The sequence below is a fragment of the Leucoraja erinacea genome, chromosome 25 (genome assembly GCF_028641065.1).
Source record: "Leucoraja erinacea ecotype New England chromosome 25, Leri_hhj_1, whole genome shotgun sequence".
NCBI classification, from domain to species: domain Eukaryota; kingdom Metazoa; phylum Chordata; class Chondrichthyes; order Rajiformes; family Rajidae; genus Leucoraja; species Leucoraja erinaceus.
Genome location: NC_073401.1, coordinates 9,574,900 through 9,597,027, shown reverse-complemented (window position 1 = coordinate 9,597,027; position 22,128 = coordinate 9,574,900). Strand labels below are relative to the sequence as shown.

The 22,128-nt window shown below is 44.1% G+C and overlaps 1 protein-coding gene across 1 annotated transcript in view; it reads right to left on the bottom strand.

Annotated features, from left to right (window-relative positions):
• Positions 1-1,307: 1,307 nt before the first annotated feature.
• The window catches only part of LOC129709321 (calcium-binding protein 7-like), a 58,779-nt gene continuing 37,958 nt past the window's right edge, over positions 1,308-22,128 (bottom strand). The window contains exons 3-4 of the mRNA XM_055655602.1: positions 2,617-2,729; positions 1,308-1,316 (exon numbers count right to left, since the gene is read on the bottom strand). Of these exons, the coding sequence (XP_055511577.1) occupies positions 1,308-1,316; positions 2,617-2,729 (122 nt within the window). The remainder of the gene's footprint in view (positions 1,317-2,616; positions 2,730-22,128) is intronic.

Here is a 22,128-nt window from a genome sequence, read left to right as displayed (position 1 = left end):
TGGCCCGATGGAAGAAACATTGAACCCATATCAGTAAGTTGGGAATGTGTAGAACATAGAACCATACAGTATACAGAGGGACGACAGATGGCGCAATGGGCTAAGTGTTCGGCTGGCGACCGGAAGGTAGCCGGTTCGAATCCCGCTTGGAGTGCATACTGTCGTTGTGTCCTTGGGGCAAGACACTTCACCCACCTTTGCCTGTGTCAAAGTGCTTCACATAATTACATTACATTTACACACAGGCAAAGGTGGGTGACCTTTGCCTGTGTGTAAATGTAATGTAATTATGTGAAGCACTTTGGGGTCAATGCAAGTTGACTAAAAATGTGCTATATAAATAAGATTATATTATATATAGGAACAGGCCCTTGGACCCCTACAATATCCATGCCAAATATAGTACCAAATTAAACTAATTTCCTGTGCCATATCGCTCCATTCTCTGCATATCCATGTCAATATCGAAATGCCACTATTGTATCCACCTCCACCACCACCTCTGATAGCAAACTTCAGGCACCCACCACTCTCTATGAAATAAACTTGCTCTGCACATCTCCTTTAAACTTTGCACTCCTCAGCCTAACTATGCTCTCGAGTCTTTGACACCACCACCTTGGGAAAGAAATGTCTTCCCTATCCATGCCACGCATCATTTTATATAGTTCTAGATGCTCCAGAAAGAACAAACCAAGTACTTTGATAATAGATTTTGCAGTAGGACCAGCAAAGTGCAGTGTGGAACACATCTAAAGTGACTGCACCTCGACAGGTATTGATTTCTGATCTGTCTTAGTCCATTTTTGCTCTGCTGAAGTTTCTGAACTCTAACAGAAGTCATCACTCAGGGAAGCTAGTGTATAATTTACTGCAAAGTTACTGAGGTAACAGATGTCTTCTTCACTACGTCTTGTCATACATTGATTTCAAATGTGACATACAGTCAGTGCATAAGGAAGGTTCCTTCAGTGCAAGATGGCATTGATTAAACTAATGTTGCTCTTCATATCTACTGCATGTGGGAAAGAGCATTTACTTATATCACTGAGAGGGTTCTAACACTGTAGATATTCAGATAATTAAACTTTTACTCTGGAGATACAGCGATGAAACAGGCCCTTCAGCCCACCAAGTCCACCGCGACCAGCAATCATTCTATCCTACACACTAGGTACAATTTTTACGGAAGGCAACTAGCCTGCAACTAACATACAAACTCCATACAGACTGGACCCATAAACAGGATCAAGCCTGGGTCAGTGGCGCTGTGAGGCAGCAACTCTACTGCTGCGCCACTGTGCATCCTAAAGTTGCTACAGGAGTTAAATGCACAACGTTTGAAAGAGTCTGGGGTCGAGGGCAGAGGAATAGTAGAGGATGTGAAATAGCAGAATTCAGTTGTTTCCTGATAAACAGAAACCAGTAGAGATCATAACATGAGTGGACTAACTACAGAAAAATTCTTATGAAGCAAGCAGTTCAGTTCAGTTCAGTTTAGTTTATTGTCACATGTACCGAGGTACAGTGAAAAGCATTTAGCTTAAGGGAAAAAAACCCTGCCACATTGAGGGGATTTGCTTGTTGTATGGTCCCAAGGTTGGATTAACTCCAAAATCTGACCTGCTGCATGGCATTGTCATTAACAGAAATATCTACACATGTTTACAGAAATAAAGTTGCTATGTTGCCGTTTTTGAGAACTATTTGAGAGAAACACAAGCTGTCTGCATCACATTCGGTAGAGCTTGAAGCATCTTGGGAGCTAAAGAAACCATTTTAATTAGAGAAAACGATAGTACAAGTTGAATGCAATAGTAAAATTTGTAGGTAGACAGAAATGCTGGAGAAACTCAGTGGGTGAGGCAGCATCTATGGAGGGAAGGAAATAGGCAATGTTTCGGGTCGTGACCCTTTCTTCAAGTCAGAAGAACTTGAAAAGGGTCTCGACCCGAAACGTTGCCTATTTCCTTCGCTACATAGATGCTGCCTCACCCGCTGAGTTTCTCCAGTATTTTTGTCTACCTTCGATTTTCCAGCATCTGCAGCTCCTTCTTAAACATAATAACATTTGTGAACACTTCTGTACACAATGTTGTGCATGAAGGAACTGCAGATGCTGGTTTACACTGAAGATAGACACAGACGCTGGAGTAACTCAGCGGGTCAGGCAGCATCTCTGGAGAGAAGGAATACCAGATGTTTTGGATTGAAACCCTTCTTCAGACCCTGACCCTTCAGACTCTTCAGTCAGAAGAACGACTTTGACCCGAAATTTATTTTCTCCAGAAATGCCACCTGACCTGCTGAGTTACTCCAGCATTTTGTATCTATCGTAGACACAACATTGCTTTATTGCAAGGAAATGCCCGCACTAACATATTAGATAAATAAATGTTGGACAAATACATTGGAACTCATACTGGTGCCTCACAATATAATTTCAGTATGAAAAATACTCAACTTCAGTACACGTTACAGCTATAAGAACAGATTAACCCGTGGAGTGTGTTTTGGTCACAGTGTATTGCATTGGTTTATTCTGATACTTGTGTCTCCCTTGTACACACCATTAGCACCCCCCTACCCCATCCCACCCCACCCTGAATGTCTTACCTTCCAAAAAACATTATCAAACTCAGTCCCGTGAAATTTCTCTGGGATTGCTGCGGATGAGAGTTTGGGTCCCAGCAGTGTCACAAACTCTTCAAAGTCCACCTGTCCATCGCCTAGAACACAATACATCACCATTAGCCTTGAATGTTCCACATCGCTCACAGTAGTAGATCACAGTAACAGTACGAATCACGTTGCAATATTAACATCTTCAACCATTGGCATGACATGGGATGGAAATGAGAAGCACGTGTGTCTTACAATTCAAAATCAGTAGAGCTGCGGTGGGTTTTAGTGACCCAGAGGCGTGTAATAGCAATCCAGATCCAATCAGTTCAAATCATTAATAATTGAAAGATACAGCACGGAAACAGGCCCTTGAGTCCACTGGTCCACGCCGACCATCGATCACCCCTTCATACTAGTTCTATGGTGTCAAGGAAAGAGCGTTCATGTCGCGACCCTGTTTCCACCAATCGTTCCACCACCACACACAAGAAGCACAAGACAGACACCATTGTATGCAGATGTCGGGAAGTGTGTTCAACTCTGGCTGAACAACTTCCAATCTTGTGTGTGGACTCGATAAGAAGAACTAGTTCTATGTTATCCCACTTTCACATCCACTCACCTACACACTAGGGGCAATTTTACAAAGGCCAGTTAACCTTCAAACCCGCGCATCTTTGGGAGGAAACTAGAGCATTCAGGGGAAATCCACGTGGTCACAGGGAGAACGTGCAAACTCCACACCGACAGCACCCGAGGCCAGGATTGAACTCGGGTCTCTAGTGCTGCGAGGCAGTAGCTCCGCTGGATGAACCACTGTGTCGTTAGTTGTGGAATTTAGATACATTTAATGTTCTAATCATTATGAACGATGGCCAAAAAAACTGCCGGGACTCGTTGTGTTTAGGAGAGGGAGAAGAAAGAAGTGTCCCCCGAGTCAGAAAAAGTGATTCCAAGCTTACACAATGTGTGTCGACACTGAAATGGGTGAACAAGCACTCCATTTGGAGATGGCCAGTGGCCTGAGTTTAATCCTCATGGTAGGCATCAGTTGCATCCACCAAGGGTAGAAAAGGGTGTTCTTGACGTGTACTACTTCTTTGTGCCCTCCCTGCTTATTTATCAGGTGGGTTGCCAGGTGATTTCTCCTTTTATAGATGGCCTTAATATCTCTCCCCCTGCATCGCCTCCATCTCCATTAACCCTTGGATTGACCAAGGCTAGAAGGGCAGATCTGGCATCTCTGACAGTGTCATGGACTCATACAGTAATGAAAGAGGCCCTTCAGCCCAACTTGCCCGTGCCAACCACGATTCTCCATCTACACTAGTCCCACTGCCTGCTCTAAAGGTAGTCAACACCTCATAAAAGGGGGAGGTGGATTCAGGTTGGCTCCTACGCGTAGAATGGCAGCACACAGGTAAAAGTGTTCTGCAGGTTGGGACCCTCGCTGGTGTCATGGCAGTGGCCACACACATTAAACGTTAAGAGCATCAGTGACCATCACAAGTTCACAAGTTATAGGAGTAAAATTAGGCCATTCGGCCCATCGAGTCCACTCCACCATTCGATCATGGCTGATCTCTGCCCTCCTAATCCCATTTTCCTGCCTTTTCCCCATAACCCTTGACACCCGTTCTAATCAAGAATTTGTCTATCTCTGCCTTAAAAATATCCACTGACTTGGCCTCCACAGCCCTCTGTGGCAATGAGTTCCACAGATTGACCACCCTCTGACTAAAGAAGTTCCTCCTCACCTCCTTTCTAAATGATCGGCCATTAATTCTGAGGCCATGACCTCGGGTCCGAGACTCTGACCTTGACAGAGGTGGTGAGGTATCTCCTGGCTGCCAATGGAGCATCCCATTCCGACATGATAGGTACAGCACTTCTGCTGCATGTCATGCAACCACATGCACATTGATCTTGTAGGTTTCCATTTGATGTTAATAAAATGAGCACAGTGCAATGAGATTTCCAGCCCAATAGGTTAACACAAATAGGTTATTTTCAGGCATTAGAACATGGGTCTGTTCCAATATTGCTTCATTGACAGTAATTATAAAACAGCCAGGCCTTCTTAGAAAACTTTTTTTAAATAGAAAAAGGAACGAAAAGGCATTTAAATGATATGGGATTGACAGTCTATTATTATGTTAATTTCTGAATGAAATTGTCAGCAAAAATGTTTCCACGTTGATTGAATATGCAACAACGACAGGAAAAAATAGTATATCACTGACAAACTGAAACCTTACTAATAATTGCTGTATTTATAATATTAGAATATTAGGGTTTACTTTAGACCTTAGAGATACAGCACGGAAACAGGTCCTTCGGCCCACTGAATCCGCGCCGATCAGTGTTCACCTCATACACTAACACTATCCTACACACAAGGAACAATTTACAATTTACACAAGCCTACTAACCTACAAACCTGTACGTCTTTGGGGTGTGGGAGGAAACTGGAGCACATGGGGAAAACCCACGCGGTCACGGGGAGAACATACAAACTCCGTTCAGACAGCACCCGTAGTCAGGATCGAACCTAGGTTTCTGGCGCTGTGAGGCAGCATCCCTGCCGCCCCCACCCATTAGTAACACATCCAACCTTCAGTTTTAGATGGTTTAGCAAAGGACCTTACCTCCTCCGCATTTCTGTAAAATCCATTTCAGTAAATTGCATATAGTAACTAATTTCTTAAGTGGAAATCTGGGGAAGAGTTTAAACTAATTGTGCGGGGAAAGGACAAGGCTAACCAGAAAACACAAGGGTGGGATAGAAATATGTACACTAATGAAAGCAAAACCGACACAGCGTTGCATGTACTTGTTGCAAATATCAATGTCGGTGGTGTAACTAATAGGGTTAGTGCATTGCGGGCACACATTACATTGGGCTTGCAGCAGAGATGTGGCTCAAACAAGGTCAGGAATGGACTCACAATATTAATCATCAACTGTGCTGCTAATTTCACCTCCCCCTCCCATGTCTCACCTTCACCTGGACAGCTTCTGAATCTGAAGAAGGGTCTTGATCCGAAACGTCGCCCATTCCTTCTTTCCAGAGATGCTGCTTGTTACTTCAGCATTTTGTGTCTAGCGTCTGAATCTTCCCTCCACTTGACCCCATTCCTGAGAATTGGACAGGCAACTAGAATTGTCATGGTCACCTTGACTACACTTCTTTTCTCTCCAGGTATAACTCTGTGCGATCACCCCTTTTCATTCTGCCAATTTTTATATTCCCCTCACCTCTGTGTTCATGAGGTCACTTTCCACACCAGTGCGAGACATGAGGAACTGCAGATGCTGCTTTACCAAAAAAAAATGTTGGAGTACGTCAGCGGCTCAGGCAGCATCTCTGAAGGACATGGATAGGCAATGTTTTAGGTTGGAACCCTGAGAGTCACATAACAGGGAAACAGCCCTTTTGGCACACTTGCTCATGCCGGCCGAGATGGACCATCTACACTAGTCCCACCTGCCCACATTTGGCCCATATCCCTCTAAACCTTTCCTATCCATGTACCTGTGCAAATGTTTTTCTTCACAGCGACCCTTCCAACGAGAGAGATGGTTTCGTAAAGTGCGATCCGGGTCAAACTATCGTTTTGGCAAAGTATGGGCTGATCAAAGAAGACCAGGATGCACTGGTTGAAAGCAAATTGTGTCTAAATAATGTGATTGAATGTTTTGAATGGAGTAACAAATGGTTTAGCGGGTAGTGCAGAAGATATGCAGTAGACAATTGAAAGGGTAGTCAACAAACCACCACATAGAAATGATTTACAAAGATGACCATTGAAAGCATTGGAACATTGAAAGTCCGTAGAATAAAGGAAAACAATGGTATAATGCAATAATTAACAGGAAGTGAAGAGTGTTCGATTAGACAGACTGAAGCTGTTTGCAAAGCTATTCACCAATGGTCAGTTTTGTGACCAAGAGTTCACAACGTTTATCTGAGATTTAATGCAGAGAGCAGCATTAACTCCAGGTGCACCATCGATATCCCGGCACTCTTGGTTCCAGAGCCTTGCCGGATTATCTGACCATCCGGACCAACAGAGGCCACGTAATAATAATTTAACAACACACCTCGGACCCATTAATGGTCCCCCTCCCGTGTCTCTAAAGCACCGTGAACACCTAGAAACTTAAATAAAGAATAAACAATTAACACATGGCAATAAACTAAACTAAACTCAATTAACCTAAACTAATCTGGTGAACAATTACATTTAACTCGATCCAATGCAGATTGAATGGGCTCTGTGTGTGCATTAGACTCTTTGTTTCTATCAGATTATGTTTCCGTAAATTTGATTTTTGCAAAAACCTTTTCAATATCAAGTGTCATCATGACTCTAATGATACCAGACTTGTTTCTGAATTAAAGAAATTGATGGATAGTTTCATTCCAACTGTTCAATACAGAACATGTTGCTTTGATAAAAGTACTAGTTGACTAATTACAAGCTAAATCAATCTCACTCCTTGCAGTTCAGCTAAATGTTAAATAAACGATTGTGTCCAGGCAAACAGCTTTCCTTGATGCAAGAAATGTTTAAGTCATCATCAAGGACCTACACCACCCTGGCCACACACTCATCTCCCCGCTACCTTCAGGTAGAAGGTACAGGAGCCTGAAGACTGCAACGTTCAGGTTCAGAAATAGCCGCTTCCCCACAGCCATCAGGCTATTGAACTCAACTGAAACAAATCTCTGAGCATTAATGGACCATTCTGTTTATTTACACTTTATCTGCTTATTTATTGATGTGTGTATATATTTATATAATGGTATATGGACTCACTGATATGTTCTGTTTTCTTGCCTACTATATTCTGTTGTGCTGAAGCAAAGCAAGAATTTCATTGTCCTATCTGGGACACATGACAATAAACTCTCTTGACTTGACTTAACTTGATCCAATTTGCTGAATATTGGACCTCGTTTTACACAAATATTTTACAGTAGTTTGGAGAGACAGCAAGGAAACAGGTCCTTTGCCCTCACTGAGTCCTTGCCAACCATCAATCCCTTTCACACTACTTTAAAAAAATATTATTTCATATTCTCATCCACTCTCTACATACTAGGGGCAATTCAATTAATCTACAAATCGTACGTCTTTTGGATGTTGGGAGAAACCGGAGCACCCGGAGGAAACACATGCACGCGTAGGGAGAAAATGCAAACTCCACACCGGCAGCACCCGAGGTCAGGATTGGACTTGGATCTCAGGCGCTGTGAGGCAACAGCTCTACAGAGCTGCACCACTGTAACGCCCTTCTAACATGAGATAACCTCTACCAGCTGAGCCACTGTGCTGCCCTATTTACCCACTTCGCAATAGAGATCGCACTTCAAAATGTGGTTCATAGAACATGACCTATTTGGTAGTGCCTGGACTGTACATTATACAAGTATGAGTTGGACATTCATTTCCATTTTAGCGGAATTTACGAACAAGTATTGACTTCCTTTCCTGAAAACACTTATATCTAGTATTTTTTTGGAGACAAAAAGACGGCAGCACACACAATTAATAAACGTACGAGTCACATGGCCGAAACACAAAACAATGGTGCTTAACTTTTTAGAAGTGCCGGTATATTGGTGCGTTCCATCACTAAGAAAGCACTGCATGTACCCCAATAATTAGCCTGTACCTGCATGGTGTTGTATCTTTTGTATCTTTCACCAACCATGTGCAAATTCACAATTTGAACTACAGGTGCACAACCTTTTATCCGAAAGCCTTGGGACCAGACACTTTTCGTAATTCAGAATTTTTCGGTTTTCGGAATGGAAGATTTTTAGCGTAGATTTTAACGGCTGGCTCAGTGGTAGAGTGCTCGGCTCGTATCCGTAAGGTCGCGAGTTTGCGCCTCGATCCCGGCAGTTACTCGATCGCGAGTTTGAGTCTTCAATGTAGGTTTTTCTTGCAGAATAGGAGAGAATCGGGAGGGTTAGGCTGGGATCCTTCTCTGCGAGATGATCTTAGTGCGGGAGACAAGTGTAGGAGAGGTGTACTGACTGTGTGGGCAGAACTTTGGAAGTGATTGCCCACCATTCTCAAAAGCCGCTGTGTCTCCCTGTCCCTCCAACTCCAGAGGAATCCGCTCCCCGATGCGCCGCTACGGCGACAAGTGGCAGTTCGCCCACAGCCCGAGCTGCGCCCCCTCATCCGCAACCCGGGTTCCTCTGGAGTTGGAGCGGGGCTGGGCTAGAGTTGTTGCTGGCTGTGAGTCTCTGGGATCTCCGTGCTTGCAGTGGGCCTGGGGGTCGGTGTCCCGATGAGGGGGCGCAGCTCGGGCTGTGGGCGAACTGCCACTTGTCGCTGTAGCGGCGCATCGGGGAGCGGCTTCTGGTGGTCCTGACGTCTCTCAGCTCCTGTCCAGGGGGACGGCCGGAGACGTCAGGACCAACAGGAACCCGCTCCCCGATGGGCCGCTACAGCGACAAGTGGCAGTTCGCCCACAGCCCGAGCTGCGCCCCCTCATCCGCAACCCGGGTTCCTCTGGAGTTGGAGCGGGGCTGGGCTAGAGTTGCTGCTGGCTGTGAGTCTCTGGGATCTCCGTGCTTGCAGTCGGTGTCCCGTTGGTCCTGACGTCTCCGGTCACCCTCCTGGAATGGAGCTGAGACTGGGAACTGTACCGCCCTTGCCCCCTCCCTCTGCAACTGCAAACAACCCCACAGTTCCCAGTCTCAGCTCCTGTACAGGGGGGTCGCCGGAGACGTCACAGCCCGAGCCATCAGCTTCTGTCCCTACGGGGACAGCGGAGAGCGTGTTCCTCTGGAATTGGAACGGGGCTGGGCTGCTGCTGGCTGTGGGTCTCTGGGATCTCCGTGCTTGCAGTGTGCCTGGGGGTCGGTGTCCCGTTGGTCCTGACGTCTCCGGTGACTGGCACTAGCTCCGACGTGAAGACAGTGCAAAGCCCCCGCGCCGGTGCAATGCGCGGGGAGCTGGAGAGGGGAGGGAAGAGGTCACACACATGGCCGGGAAGCAGAGGTGTGTAGGTGGGGTGAAACTGAAGGGAGCGACAATTTGCTGCTGCCCGCTGAGTTAAAAAAGTTCCCACGCAAGACTCACGGTACACTGTGTATCGTGAGTCTACCGTGGGAACTTTTTAACCTCAGCGGGCAGGCAGCAGCAGATTGTCAATTATTAACCCTCCCGCGCAATATACCCTCACCTTCTCTTTTATGAATGGGGCTTTAGTTCCCCTTTCTTCGAGGACCGACCGGAGGTTCCTCTGCGGGCCGCCCTCGGTGAACATTTTCAAGGACCTTTCTTCAAGGACTGAAAAAATGTCGCTATTCGGAGGTTTTCGTTATTTGGATCTTCGGATAAAAGGTTGTGCACCTGTACCAAAATTATCTGTATTTGAGTGAAACTTCGAAATAATAAGGAATTATCTTTGCGGACGACCTTGGAGATGAGCCCAGATTGGAGTTGCCTTTCTCCTGTCAAATTGATTAATTAAATACTCACTAAGTACATTGCAATCTGCACAGAAAGCTTTCTATTTTTTTTTGCCACTGATTGACCATTATGAGAGAAGGCTTATATATTTTATTGCAGATTTAAATTGCAAAATGTAATCATCCAACCAGTTAGTACAGGTACGGAGTCTCGGTGTACGACTAATGAGTAACTTACAAAAGTGACAAAGCCAGGTGCAATTATTAGTGGAACTTTAGAATTGGAGCAATTGAACACATGCCCACACTGTTAAAAAGCTTCAGATTCAAGTCTAAGGACTTATCTCACGTGAAATCAAATCTGCTTCCCTCGTTTCTTACTACTTTAATGAACGTGGTAAATCTATCCACTAATGGTTGAAATTTTGTCTGTATTGTTGGAAGCAACATTAAAATTTCTGCATGTATCAGTAGAGGACAATGAATCAAAATTAATGATCCAAGATATCCTAAATTGAATGTCCCCTCTGGAGAATCTGCATTTTGCCGTTTCGCTGGGCAAACATTGCTTTTGTTTTCTTTTTAAATGAAACTTCATGGATGGAATAAGAATTAAATATATGTGTGGGTCAACTTTAGTTTAGTTGAGTTTGTAATTTTCATGTTTACCGAGGTACAGTGAAAAGCTTTTGTTGCATGCTCTCCAATCAGCAAATAGACTATACAGGTACACCATCGATTTTCCGGCATTTTTGGTTCCAGCCATTCCAGATTATCCATTTTCCCAGACCAACAGAGGTCACGTAATAATAATTCAACAATACACCTCTGACCCACTAATTTTACCCCTCTAAAGCACCATAGACTGTTGGAAACTGAAATAAATAATTGACAATTAAGAACAAGCAAGCAATTAATGTTTAAGAAGGAAATGCACATGCTGGAGTCTGAAGTAGGGTTTCGACCCGAAACGTTGCCTATTTCCTTCGCTCCATAGATGCTGCCTCACCCGCTGAGTTTCTCCAGCATTTTTGTTTACCAGCAAACAATTAACTCTTTCCAGACAGAAGCACAGACGCTACATACAATGCTCTCGGAATTTTGCCCAGATTCAAGGAAGTGCCGGACCATCAGTTGCCAGAAGATTGGTGGTGGACCTGTACATGATTACAATCAAGCTAGCGGTCCACTGTGTACAGATACAGGGTAAAGGATAAAAATCACAGGGGCTTGACAGTGCATGAGCGAGGTTGAGCAATTTTATGTGATGTGATACATCTGAGCTTTCTTTGCCTGCAGTTTATGTGCAATATTAAAACCTCTGATCGTTATTGAGGAGGATCCTGAAAGCACTTGAACTCGGATTGCAGGCGGACTCTGAAACGAGTGTGCGGTGAAAACAGATGTAAGCAGTACAAAAGATAGACAAAATAAACCTGGAGTAACTCAGCGGGACAGGCAGCATCTCGGGAGAGAAGGAATGGGTGACGTTTCGGGTCGAGACCCTTCTACACACGACGTAAGCAGAACTTATTTCTGTTTCCATCTGCATTTCTCATCCACCACAAATGGGAAGTTCTAGGCTTATTGGGAGGAGAATCATTTCCAAAGATATCTTCCTTCCATCACAGACAATACATGTTCCAGCCGCTACACTTCATAATGTACTTTTTGTTATTTTTTATGCTCAATATTTCAAGGGATATCTGTACTGCAAAAGGGAATATTTATAATATTTGAGTGACTTGCATAGGAAGCGAATAAGTTACATTTCATTTCTCCTTTGCTTTCCTTATCTGACATTATTTTGTCTACTTTTCACCTCTAGCTTTTGTCACTTACTCAACGCATCAACCCCACCCCCTCCCCCGCTCCCTCACCTGTATCCACCTATCACTTGCCAGGTCCTTCTGTTCTAGCTGTCTCATAAGGTCATAAAGAATAGGAGTAGAATTAGGCCTTTCGGCCCATCAAGTCTATTCCGCCATTCAATCATGGCTGATCTATCTTTCCTTCCTAACCCCATTCTCCCCATAACCTCTGACACCTGTACTAATCAAGAATCTATCTATCTCTGCCTTAAAAATATCCACCGACTTGGCCTCCACAACTTTCTGTGGCAAATAAATCCGCAGATTCACCACCGTCTGACTAAAGAAATTCTCCTTATCTCCTTCCTAAAAGAACGTTCTTTAATAGTCAGATTAAACGAGTACTTACCAGTATGAAGTTTGATCTGTATTTTATGAGGAGTTACGGTGAGGGATTAAGTGAAGACCCCAGCTCCAGTGCGCATGCGGCATACTTCGAAGCAGCGGTGTGGAATCACAGAATAGACACAATATTTGAAGTAAGATAGTAAAGATCACGAGACATCAGTTTATTAGCTTGATCTATATAATGAGGGTGGGAGCGGCGGGCACTTAATCCCTCACCGTAACTCCTCATAAAATACAGATCAAACTTCATACTGGTAAGTACTCGTTTAATCTTACTATTTTACTTCGGAGTCACGTGAGTGATTCCGTGAAGACTTCAAAGGTCTGTGATTTCAAACCGTGTAACAGTTTTTATTTCACTCACTGCCGAAGTTTATGAGGGAGGAAGTGTTATCGTAATCAACCAGTGGATCTGCTTTCAAAAGAAACAGAAAGGTATTTGTTAACAATAACAACATAAAAGAGCTCCTCTGAGCTTAAATTAATATTGCAGTTTGTAATATTCTCCTGCAATTAAATCAGGTTTATCAACGGTTTATAATAAAAACAAAATGTTCTGAACGCCGTTCCCTTGACCATTTTGCTGTATTGAAAATGTGGTCAACCGGGATGTCCATTCGTTCAGCCGCTGATACCAATGCTGCCCTAGTGGAATGGGATTAAATGTATTATTATCTATTCCGGCAGCTTTCGGTACCTGTTTGAGCCACCTTGGAGTGGTTTGGCTCGTACCCCGTCTTGGGTTACTGTGGTTGACCCATAGGCTTTCCTCTCCCTCTAAGATTGTGGGTTGTGTCTATATATAGTAGTAGATGGGTCACCACACTCAACCTGGACTCTGGTGGGTAGGCCCGGAATCCCACCAGTGAATTGGGCGTTCCTGGTCCATATAGCCATATAACGACTACAGCACGGAAAACACAGGCGATCTCGACCCTACTAGTTCGTGCCGAACTCATAATCTCGCCTAGTCCCATATACCTGCGAGTTAGATTTTACCAGACCTAAATATGAACGTGATGCGTCTGGGGTAATCACCATGTTATCCAGTCTGGTTTATGGAGTGACCGGACTCTGTGAGCGTGTACGAGAGCCATAAGCATGAGCGTTTTTTAAAAACATAGATTAAGCAAGCTGAGGGATCTGGCTGGTGCCATCTCTGAGACATGTCAATGTCACACCAATATCCCATACATGGGTATATACCTGGGTGTTTGGGGCTTATATTATAGTTGCCCTTCATGAGTTTACCTTCAGTGGATGGGATCCCATGCTCTGCTGACATGCTGTTTTAGATAAGCAGATAAGGCGCTCCATGCTGTATTTACGGCACTGTAACTCACCTTTTAGTCATGGTGTAGATGTTCCAGGAACTCCAATACGTCAGTGGTTGAATAGTTCGTTGTCCCTGCGTCGTGGCAGTATTTTACCCATGTTAGCTTTTAGTGACTGTTCGCAGGGATGCCGACATGGTGGTAATGGTTCCTTTGGATAATCCCAGTCCCTGGTAAGGTCTATTCAAACCCTGCACCCAGGAGTTTGATGTTTCCCTGGCATGGGTGGCTTGTGCCTGATACTGGGTTGAGTCAGCAACCATGGTCCACTAGGGAAATCCATAGGTGACTCGCCCACCGTGTCGTGATGAACTGGGAACCATGGCTGTGTAGGCCGGTCGGGCACGTTCAATATCTCGGAGACAGATCCCTCTGTATTGCGAAGTGCCCGTCTGATGAGGCAGAAGGGAGGAAGGCAAAGCAGAAATTCCCCCTTCCAGCGTATAGGCATCTACCGCTGCTGCCTCTAATCTGGTTCCTAAGTCACATACATGGGTTACTGGTGATTCCGTCTTGTGCAACCAAATTGATATCTGGCTTTCAAACTGCTTAATAAATTTAGCAGATATTTTGGGTTTGACATCTATTCAATGTAATCATAGATTTTACCCCGTGACATGGTGTCTCCCACTGTGTTCTAGCTTCCTAGGACATAGGCAGCTGATAGTTAAAATGTCTTTTGACACACCATTGCCAGATTTGTTTGACCAATTTGTTGCACAATAATGATTATTATGCTCCCCATATGGTTGATATAAGCCACCACCATAGTATTATCAATCCGTAACCACATATGTACGTGCTGCATTTGAAATGCATATGCTTTTTAGCCCAATAGGCGATCACCAATCCCAAGTAGTTGATGCCCGGTATGTGTAGTAACGATGTTTGTGAATTGGTCCATCTGTTACCTGTGCTGGATATGGAGTTTAGTTGCTCCCCAGCCTAAAGTACTGGCATCGGTTTTTAATAACCAGGTTGGAATTGGTGATGATAATAGGGCTGAAAACTATGCCAAATATATGTCTGCCCACCACCTTAATTGTGATATAGCTTCAGTGGGTACATTCATGATTTGATTATAGTGACCCAAGTACCTTGGCAAAGTAACAGTCATATGGACGGAATTATTATTGAAGCCCAGATAATCCTTGGTAGTTAACGCTTCAATTCTGGTTTATCTGGGCGTGGGATAAACCTCAGCTTTAGGGAGCTGTTTCGTAGCTAGAACTGCTGCCACAGCTAATTCCTTTGTTTCCCCTAATATGAGGATATCATCCAATATATGCCATGATTATGCTTGTTTTCTTAATATTTTCATGGCCATTTGTAATAGTTTAGGGCTGAGGTTAGACCATAGGGAATGCTATATGCTCCCATGGTTGCCCTAACCGGGATATCCATTATCCAGGTAAAATTTTTTAGGTATCTATAATGATCCTAGTGTATGGGTATAAGATAGTTAGCATCTTCCATATCAATGCTCCCCATAGGTATCCTAGGGAGATCAGATGTCTGGCAGTGACAAGAACCCATCTCCATCTTAAAGTGTATATACTCAACAGATTTATTTAGTGATATTAGATCAATGATGATGCTACATTCACCATCTTTTGTAGTTTTGGTGAATATATTCGATACAAATTCCAATGGCTCATGTTTACTCCCATGATCCGTTTAGTAATGAGCCTTTCTAGTTCAGCTTGACCTTCTCACTTCTCTTTTCTTAGAGGGAGAAAATGCCCTTTGGGCGCATTGCTGAACTGGCGGTAATATGCCCAATTTGAATTCGTTTTTATCCTCTAAGACTGTTGAGTATATTTTAGTTATTTGTGACAGCATCCCATGCTTTATCCACAAGTGTAAATGCCCCCCCACGCAGTTAGTAGAACACCCTTGTTTAGTGTAAACGGGAGGAACCAGACTACCTACCTCCATGTTTGTTGTTTTTTCATGAAGGCGTAGTTTGCTGGTATGCTGGTGCTGTCGGTGGGGCGGCGCATCTTCCCACGGCTCCGCTCTGGGCCCCGTCTAAAAAGAACTTTGGGGGTAAAGTGAAGCGGTCGCCAGGCTTTCACCAGTCCTTGTTTGATTCACTGGTGGATGCCGAGGGGTGCTGCCAGCTGGGTGTTGGATGCGATGTCCTGCTCGTTCCATGGCCTGCCTTCATGAGGCGCACAGGTTTATCTGCCTCTCTTCCCGCAGCAGCGGTTTGCATAGCCCCATATATTTGGGGTTGCGGGCAGGTCTATATGCACCATTGTTCAGTCGAGTATCCCAAATTTGGGAACATCTTAGGCGTCAGCACCCTGGTAGTGCCATGGGATAGTCTCATCCTGGGAGAGTATAATCCGTGGAAAAGGCGAGCAAAGGCGGTAACATCTTGACCCTTCTGTAGAATTCGCTGCTTGTCTGCGAGTCTGCTGACCCAGCTGCCTGCGGATTTGCCTCTGGAAAGGCCTGCTCCTGCAGGACTTTTGTTGGGAAGATGGTCGCGTGGAGGAGCCATGTAGTGGCCCACGACACCCAGTAGCTCTTCCTGATCCTGCTCCCCTGGCATACTGCTGTTCTCGTCCGCCTGCCCAGCGTTTAAGCCAGCCCAGCCCTGGCCTCCTTAGCTAGCCTCAAAAGAGGGAGCAAAAGGGTGTGCTAAATTGGAGGAGGCATAGCTCAAACTCCGCTGTTGCATCAATCCCTTGACAAGGGAGATGGCTAGTGCAATAGCACTGGGGTAGGAGTCAGCTCCCTTGGCATTCAGCCAGTGCCCCTTTTCTCCTGGAGGTGAACTCCATGACCTCCTCTGGCTTGGGGAGACAGACATACTTATTTTTGCCTTCTCCAACCTGTTCCAGTTTTGGAGGAAGTTGGCTCCTGTAGAACCTGTAAATTGGGAAGATTTTTCTCTTACCTGCATGTAGAGGCTGCCTGCCGTTTTCCAGGCGGCATTGTGGCGGTTCCCGGGCGGTGATTCTCCTGGTCAGGAGTCTGCAGGGCTGCTGGTCGGGTTTTTTAAACTTCCCGCCGGTCCGCCGCTGTTACCAAACAGCTGTTCAGCGGACCGGTATAGCGCAGCTCCTTGCAGCGGTCCGCAGCGTTAGCGGTCCGGGTGGCACCTTTGGTCCGCAGCGTTAGCGGTCCGGGTAGCGCTTTTTCCCCGTCCACTGTCGGCTCCACGCTGGAGTCGAAACGGGGGCCGCTCACCATGCCTCTCTACTTTGCTCCCCCTGGAGCAAAAACCACAAGGCCCGATTAAGGTAAGTACTTACCTCTCGTTCCTTGGATGCGGGAGCTAGCCCGACTCCCGCTGGCCGCGTTGCACAGCTGTGCGATAATGCCGCATGCGCAGTACCTGCTGGGTTCTTCACGGAATCACTCACGTGACTCCGAAGTAAAATTCTGAGGCTATGATCTCTAGTCCTAGCCTCTCCCACAAGTGGAAACATCCTCTCCAAATCCACTCTATCCAAGCCTCCACCCTACTCAATCAGTCTGAAGAAGGGTTCCTGACCTGAAACATCATCTGTCCACTACCTCCACAGATGCTGCCTGGCCCGTTGAGTTTCTCTGGCACGTTGTGTTTTGCCCATTTTAATGGATGGCAAAACCCAAACACAGAAGTAAATGCAGACTTAAACATTTTCCATATCGGACAACTATTTGGGAAATCAAAATACTCTTGTAATCCACAATCAGCTAAATTATCTGTCCTCTATCAAGAATCTGCTGATTGCCAATCTGATTTTTGTGCTGGGTTTCAAATGGATGTGAGCTGAATTAAAATGCCAGTGGTAACAGTTCCTATTTGGTCTCCTGAAAAATAATGTCTGAACAAGAAAAAACAAGCTCAGTCTGAAGAAGGGTCCTGACCCGAAATATCACCCATGTTCTCCAGAAACGCTGCCTGAGCCGCTGAGTTACTCCAGCACTTTGTGTCATTTTTTTTCTGCAATCATTATTTGATTATGTATTAACAGGATGCTTATGGATATAAACAGGTACATGGCTAGGGAAGGTTTAGAGGGATATCATGAATGCCAAATGCTGGCAAATGGGACTAGCGTAGATGGGGCGTGGGTGAGTTGGGACAGACGATATATATGCCTGCTGCACGACTCTTTGATTCTACTAATGAGCAGTTCTAACAAATGGGGAAATCGAATAGACGAAAAAATCTAAAAGTACGAAAACATTATTCAGTTCAGGAATGAATTAGTTCAACTATAAACTGAATAAATTCTCTTAAAATGTGAAGATAGATGGAAGCAAATGGGCCTGGATGACAAGGAGCGGTTAATGGGGAAAGTATCCGGGACAAATATAATTTCTATACTGAACTGGAGGATATAAGATAGTTACATCTGATACAATAGTGGCATTAGAGTGGCTTTTGGATCGGCATATGAATATGTAGGGAATGGAGGGATATGGATTGTGTGTAGGTAGATGAGAAATGGGCTTGGCAACATGTTCGGCACAGACATTGTTGGAGAAAGGTCCTGTTCTTGTGCTGTACTGTTCCACCTTCTATGTTCTATGTTAAAGACGGACATTGGCAAAGAATGGAAATACTACGGAGCAAAATTAAACTGAAGTCTAGGAATATTATAACTGAGAGTGTCACTGACGCCAAGGTTTGTCTATTAAGCAACAAACAACCCAGAAACTTTGGAGAAACGTCACCTATTCCTTCACTCCATAGATGCTGCCTCACCTGCTGAGTTTCTCCAGCATTTTTGTCTACCTTTAGAAGCTTTGGAGAGTCAGAAAGATGCAGTTGCAACCGATGCTGTCTGACCGGCTGAGTATTTGAAGTAATTTGTGTTTTTTATCTCAGATTTTCAGCATTGGCAGATTTCCTTTTGTTTTTCTTCTACCATGGAATCATTGCCACTTCCCTTGTGGGAACGGCAGCTTTGAAGAGCTTTTACTCCTCTATTCTGGCAGAAACAGGAAGCTCTCCTCAGTGGAAAAATACCACATTGCTGTGATTCATTCTTGATCTTGGTTGACGAACGAGATTCGATCCAGACTAAACACCAGAATCTTTGTAGATGCTGTCATTTTTCCCTTAATAAACAATGAATAACAGATTACTATTTAAAATATAAAATGAACAGACTGAGGTAAAATAATCAGTTTCATACACTGACTGATTGTAAAGCCTCCGTTAACTTAAACTTGTCCAACACATAGCTTCTCTTATCTTATTACACACCAAACCCTTTTGATTGATTTAAAGATTGAAGTTGGAATCTGGGCTTTGGGCCCACTAAGTCCATGCTGACCGTTGATCATCCACTCACTCTAGTTCTATGTTATCCCACTTTCTCATAAACTCCCTACACTCTCCGGGCAATTTACAGAGGCCAATTAACCTATAAGCCTGCATGTCCTTGGCATGTTAGAGCATATTGGAACACCCAGAGGAAACCCACGCAGTCACAGGGAGAAAGTGCAAACTTCACACTGACAGCACCCGAGGTCAGGATCAAACCGGGGCCTCTGGCGCTGTGAGGCAGCGCCTCTACCATTTCCGCCAATGCGCCCTTGTTTCACGTGTTGGCTTTCCATTGCACTTAAAGTCCACATCTTCAGATCCATATCTGACTCTGGTCCCTGCAGCTTTACCCTCAATTCAGCATCTTTTACTCATTTGACTGGTCTTAATGTTAACGCACCTCCTCCTTCCAGCTATCAGCTGTTTTGATGGTTCCCTCCCAAGCTCCCACACTAGACCAGCTCTTCACTTCACCTACCCACTTTAGAAAACCAGTGGCCTAGATTTCGGCAGTAGTAATGATGTGGAAAATAGTGCACTATTAAGTCGTCTGCAACTTGAGGATTTCCACACGTACATTGTTAAAATGGTCCCAGAGCAGCTGACAGTAATTCAGTACTGCTGTGCAGACGAGGCTGTTTGTTGCTTGTCCAATGCGATCAAGGGAATTCACTCAAAGCGATATAAATTTAAACTATTTATGAATTACTACCATGATTAAATGTCCTGGAAATGTTACATTGTGTTCCCAGGTGTTTGTGCATTTGTAATGCCCCACATTGCAAACTCAGCCTAAAAAAATAATTTTGTGTTTTATAATACATTCTAATTAATATTTAAAAATACAAGTACTTACAATTTTAATATTTTAACAGTTTCATTATTATGTTTTATCTCCTGGTTTAATTATCTGTCTGTGCTCTGACCTGTATGGGACTGTGTAATGTTTAAGTGAAAAGTTGTGACTTTGCATTCTAGTGTATCGTGTCAAAATGTGTTTATGACGTTACAGCTGCCAGATATTAGTAATCACTTCAGTGCTCAAGAGAAACCTTCTTTGCACAGACTGCTGGATTCTTTCAATGTGGGCAGCCAGTGTCTTAAGCCAGAAAGGGTTCTTGGGAAGAAAGAGCTACCTTAAGTTTAGTTGCATCTGGTTGGGTAACTATTGTACGGTGAAGACTATTCCATGCTTTAATTTTGCGGGGGAAGAATGAATTGCTGTACACATCTGTCTTGGTAGCTGGTATCTCAAATTGGATCGAATGCCCTTGTCTGCTCCTAATTGGTTTGGGTTTGGTGTAGATTTTGTGATTTATGTCGAGCTGGCCATTTAACATTTTGTAAAAACAGGTCAAACAGTGAGCTTCATGTCTGTCTTGGAGAGGCAGTTTTGGAATTCACCCCAGTGAATTCAGAAGTTTGGTAACACTCGCTTCTCTCTCATAAATATTAGTAACAAATCGAGCTGCCTGTCTTTGGACACGTTCGATGGAAGAAATGTTTTTATTTGTGTATGGGTCCCATGCTGCAACTGCGTAGTCCAAATGAGGTCTAACGAGGGTGAAGTATAGTTTCTCCCTGACAGAAGTTGAACAATGATGAAAGTTGCGTCTCAGAAAATTTAGGACACCTGTTGCAGCATCTGTGGAGTGTAGACACAAAATGCTGGAATAACTCAGTGGGACAGGCAGCATCTCTGGAGAGAAGGAATGGGTAACATTTTGGGTCGAGACCCTTCTTCAGTGATGTCAGGGGAGTGGGCGGGACAGATACAATGCAGTCAGATACAGTAAGACTGGTGGGAGAACTGGGAAGGGGGAGGGGATGGAAAGAGAGGGAAAGCAAGGGCTGTTTGAAGTTTGAGAAGTCAATGTTCATATTGCTGAGTTGAAGCTACCCAGCTGTTTAACCACAGTATCTGTGGAGGGAATTGACTGAAGGAAGAACCCAACCTAAAACATCATCTGTCCTTTCCCTCCACAGATGCTGTCTGACCCACTGAGTTACTCCAGCACTTTGTGTTTTGCTCAAACATCATTCCTTACTTTCTGACCAAAGAGATTCTGGGCCACTTTCTTTTAATTGCTTCTTAATCCCACATTTAATATTTATTCTCCAATTATTATTGTTGTGAATGAAAATAATAGCCACATGATGGGATCATAAAATTTGGAGTACCTCAACGGGTCAGACAGTATCTCTGGAGAACATGGATAGTTGATGATTCGGGATGGGACCCATATTCATGTTCCCCATGACTGCTGAGTCATGGAGAACTCCAGCAGATTGTGTCCTTTTTTTTCAATCCAACACCTGTAGTTCTTTGTTTCTACATTTCCATAGCTTTTATTATCTGGGTAGTGCAATTTCTGTTCAGCGTGTTACAAATCCCAAATCATCTTAACCGGTGTGTTAGTTAAAAAGAAACTGAATTGGAAGCTTGCTCCACACACAAACAATAACAAATTCTTCATCAAATGAATCACCATTGCACATTTCAGCTTAATGTTCGGTTTAGTTTAACGATACAGCAAGGTAATGGGCCCTTCGGCCCACTAAGTTAATGCCGACCTTCAATCACCCATTCACACCAGTTCTATGCTATCCTACTTTCTCGTTCGTTCTTACACATTGAGGGCTATTTTACAGAGACCAATTTGTAAACCCATACGTCTTTGGCCTTTAGGAGGATAGCAGAGCACCTGGAAGAAAATAAAATGACCACAGGGAGAATGTACAAACTTCACACAACCAGCACCCGAGAACAGGTTCTAACCTGAGTCCCTGGCGCTATGTAACAGCAGGTCTACCAGCTGCGCCACTGCGCCACTCTAATATGCATGTTTGCAGGCTTTCACGGTTCTTAATGCTAATTTGGCTCTTTCGGCTATGAGGACACTAATAGGCACGTTTTAAAAGCTTTGAAAATTCTTTGCATTTAAGAAGCAAATGACTGAACGCATACAATTTGCGCAAGTCTAAATACATTTTTAAATTAACTCAGTTACAATTAATCGGATTATTCTCGTGAAGGAATGGAAACTAATTAAAAATGTTGAATTATTGTGAAAAATAAAATTCAGCTGCATTGGTAAAACCCGTATCAAAACAATCAGGGAAATGTGTGTAAAAAACAATTAATTGAGGAGTTCAATTTGAAGTACATATATTTTGGGGAAGAAATAATTACATTATAAATTCCAACTTGTGCCGAGTTCAAGTCACTGCAAG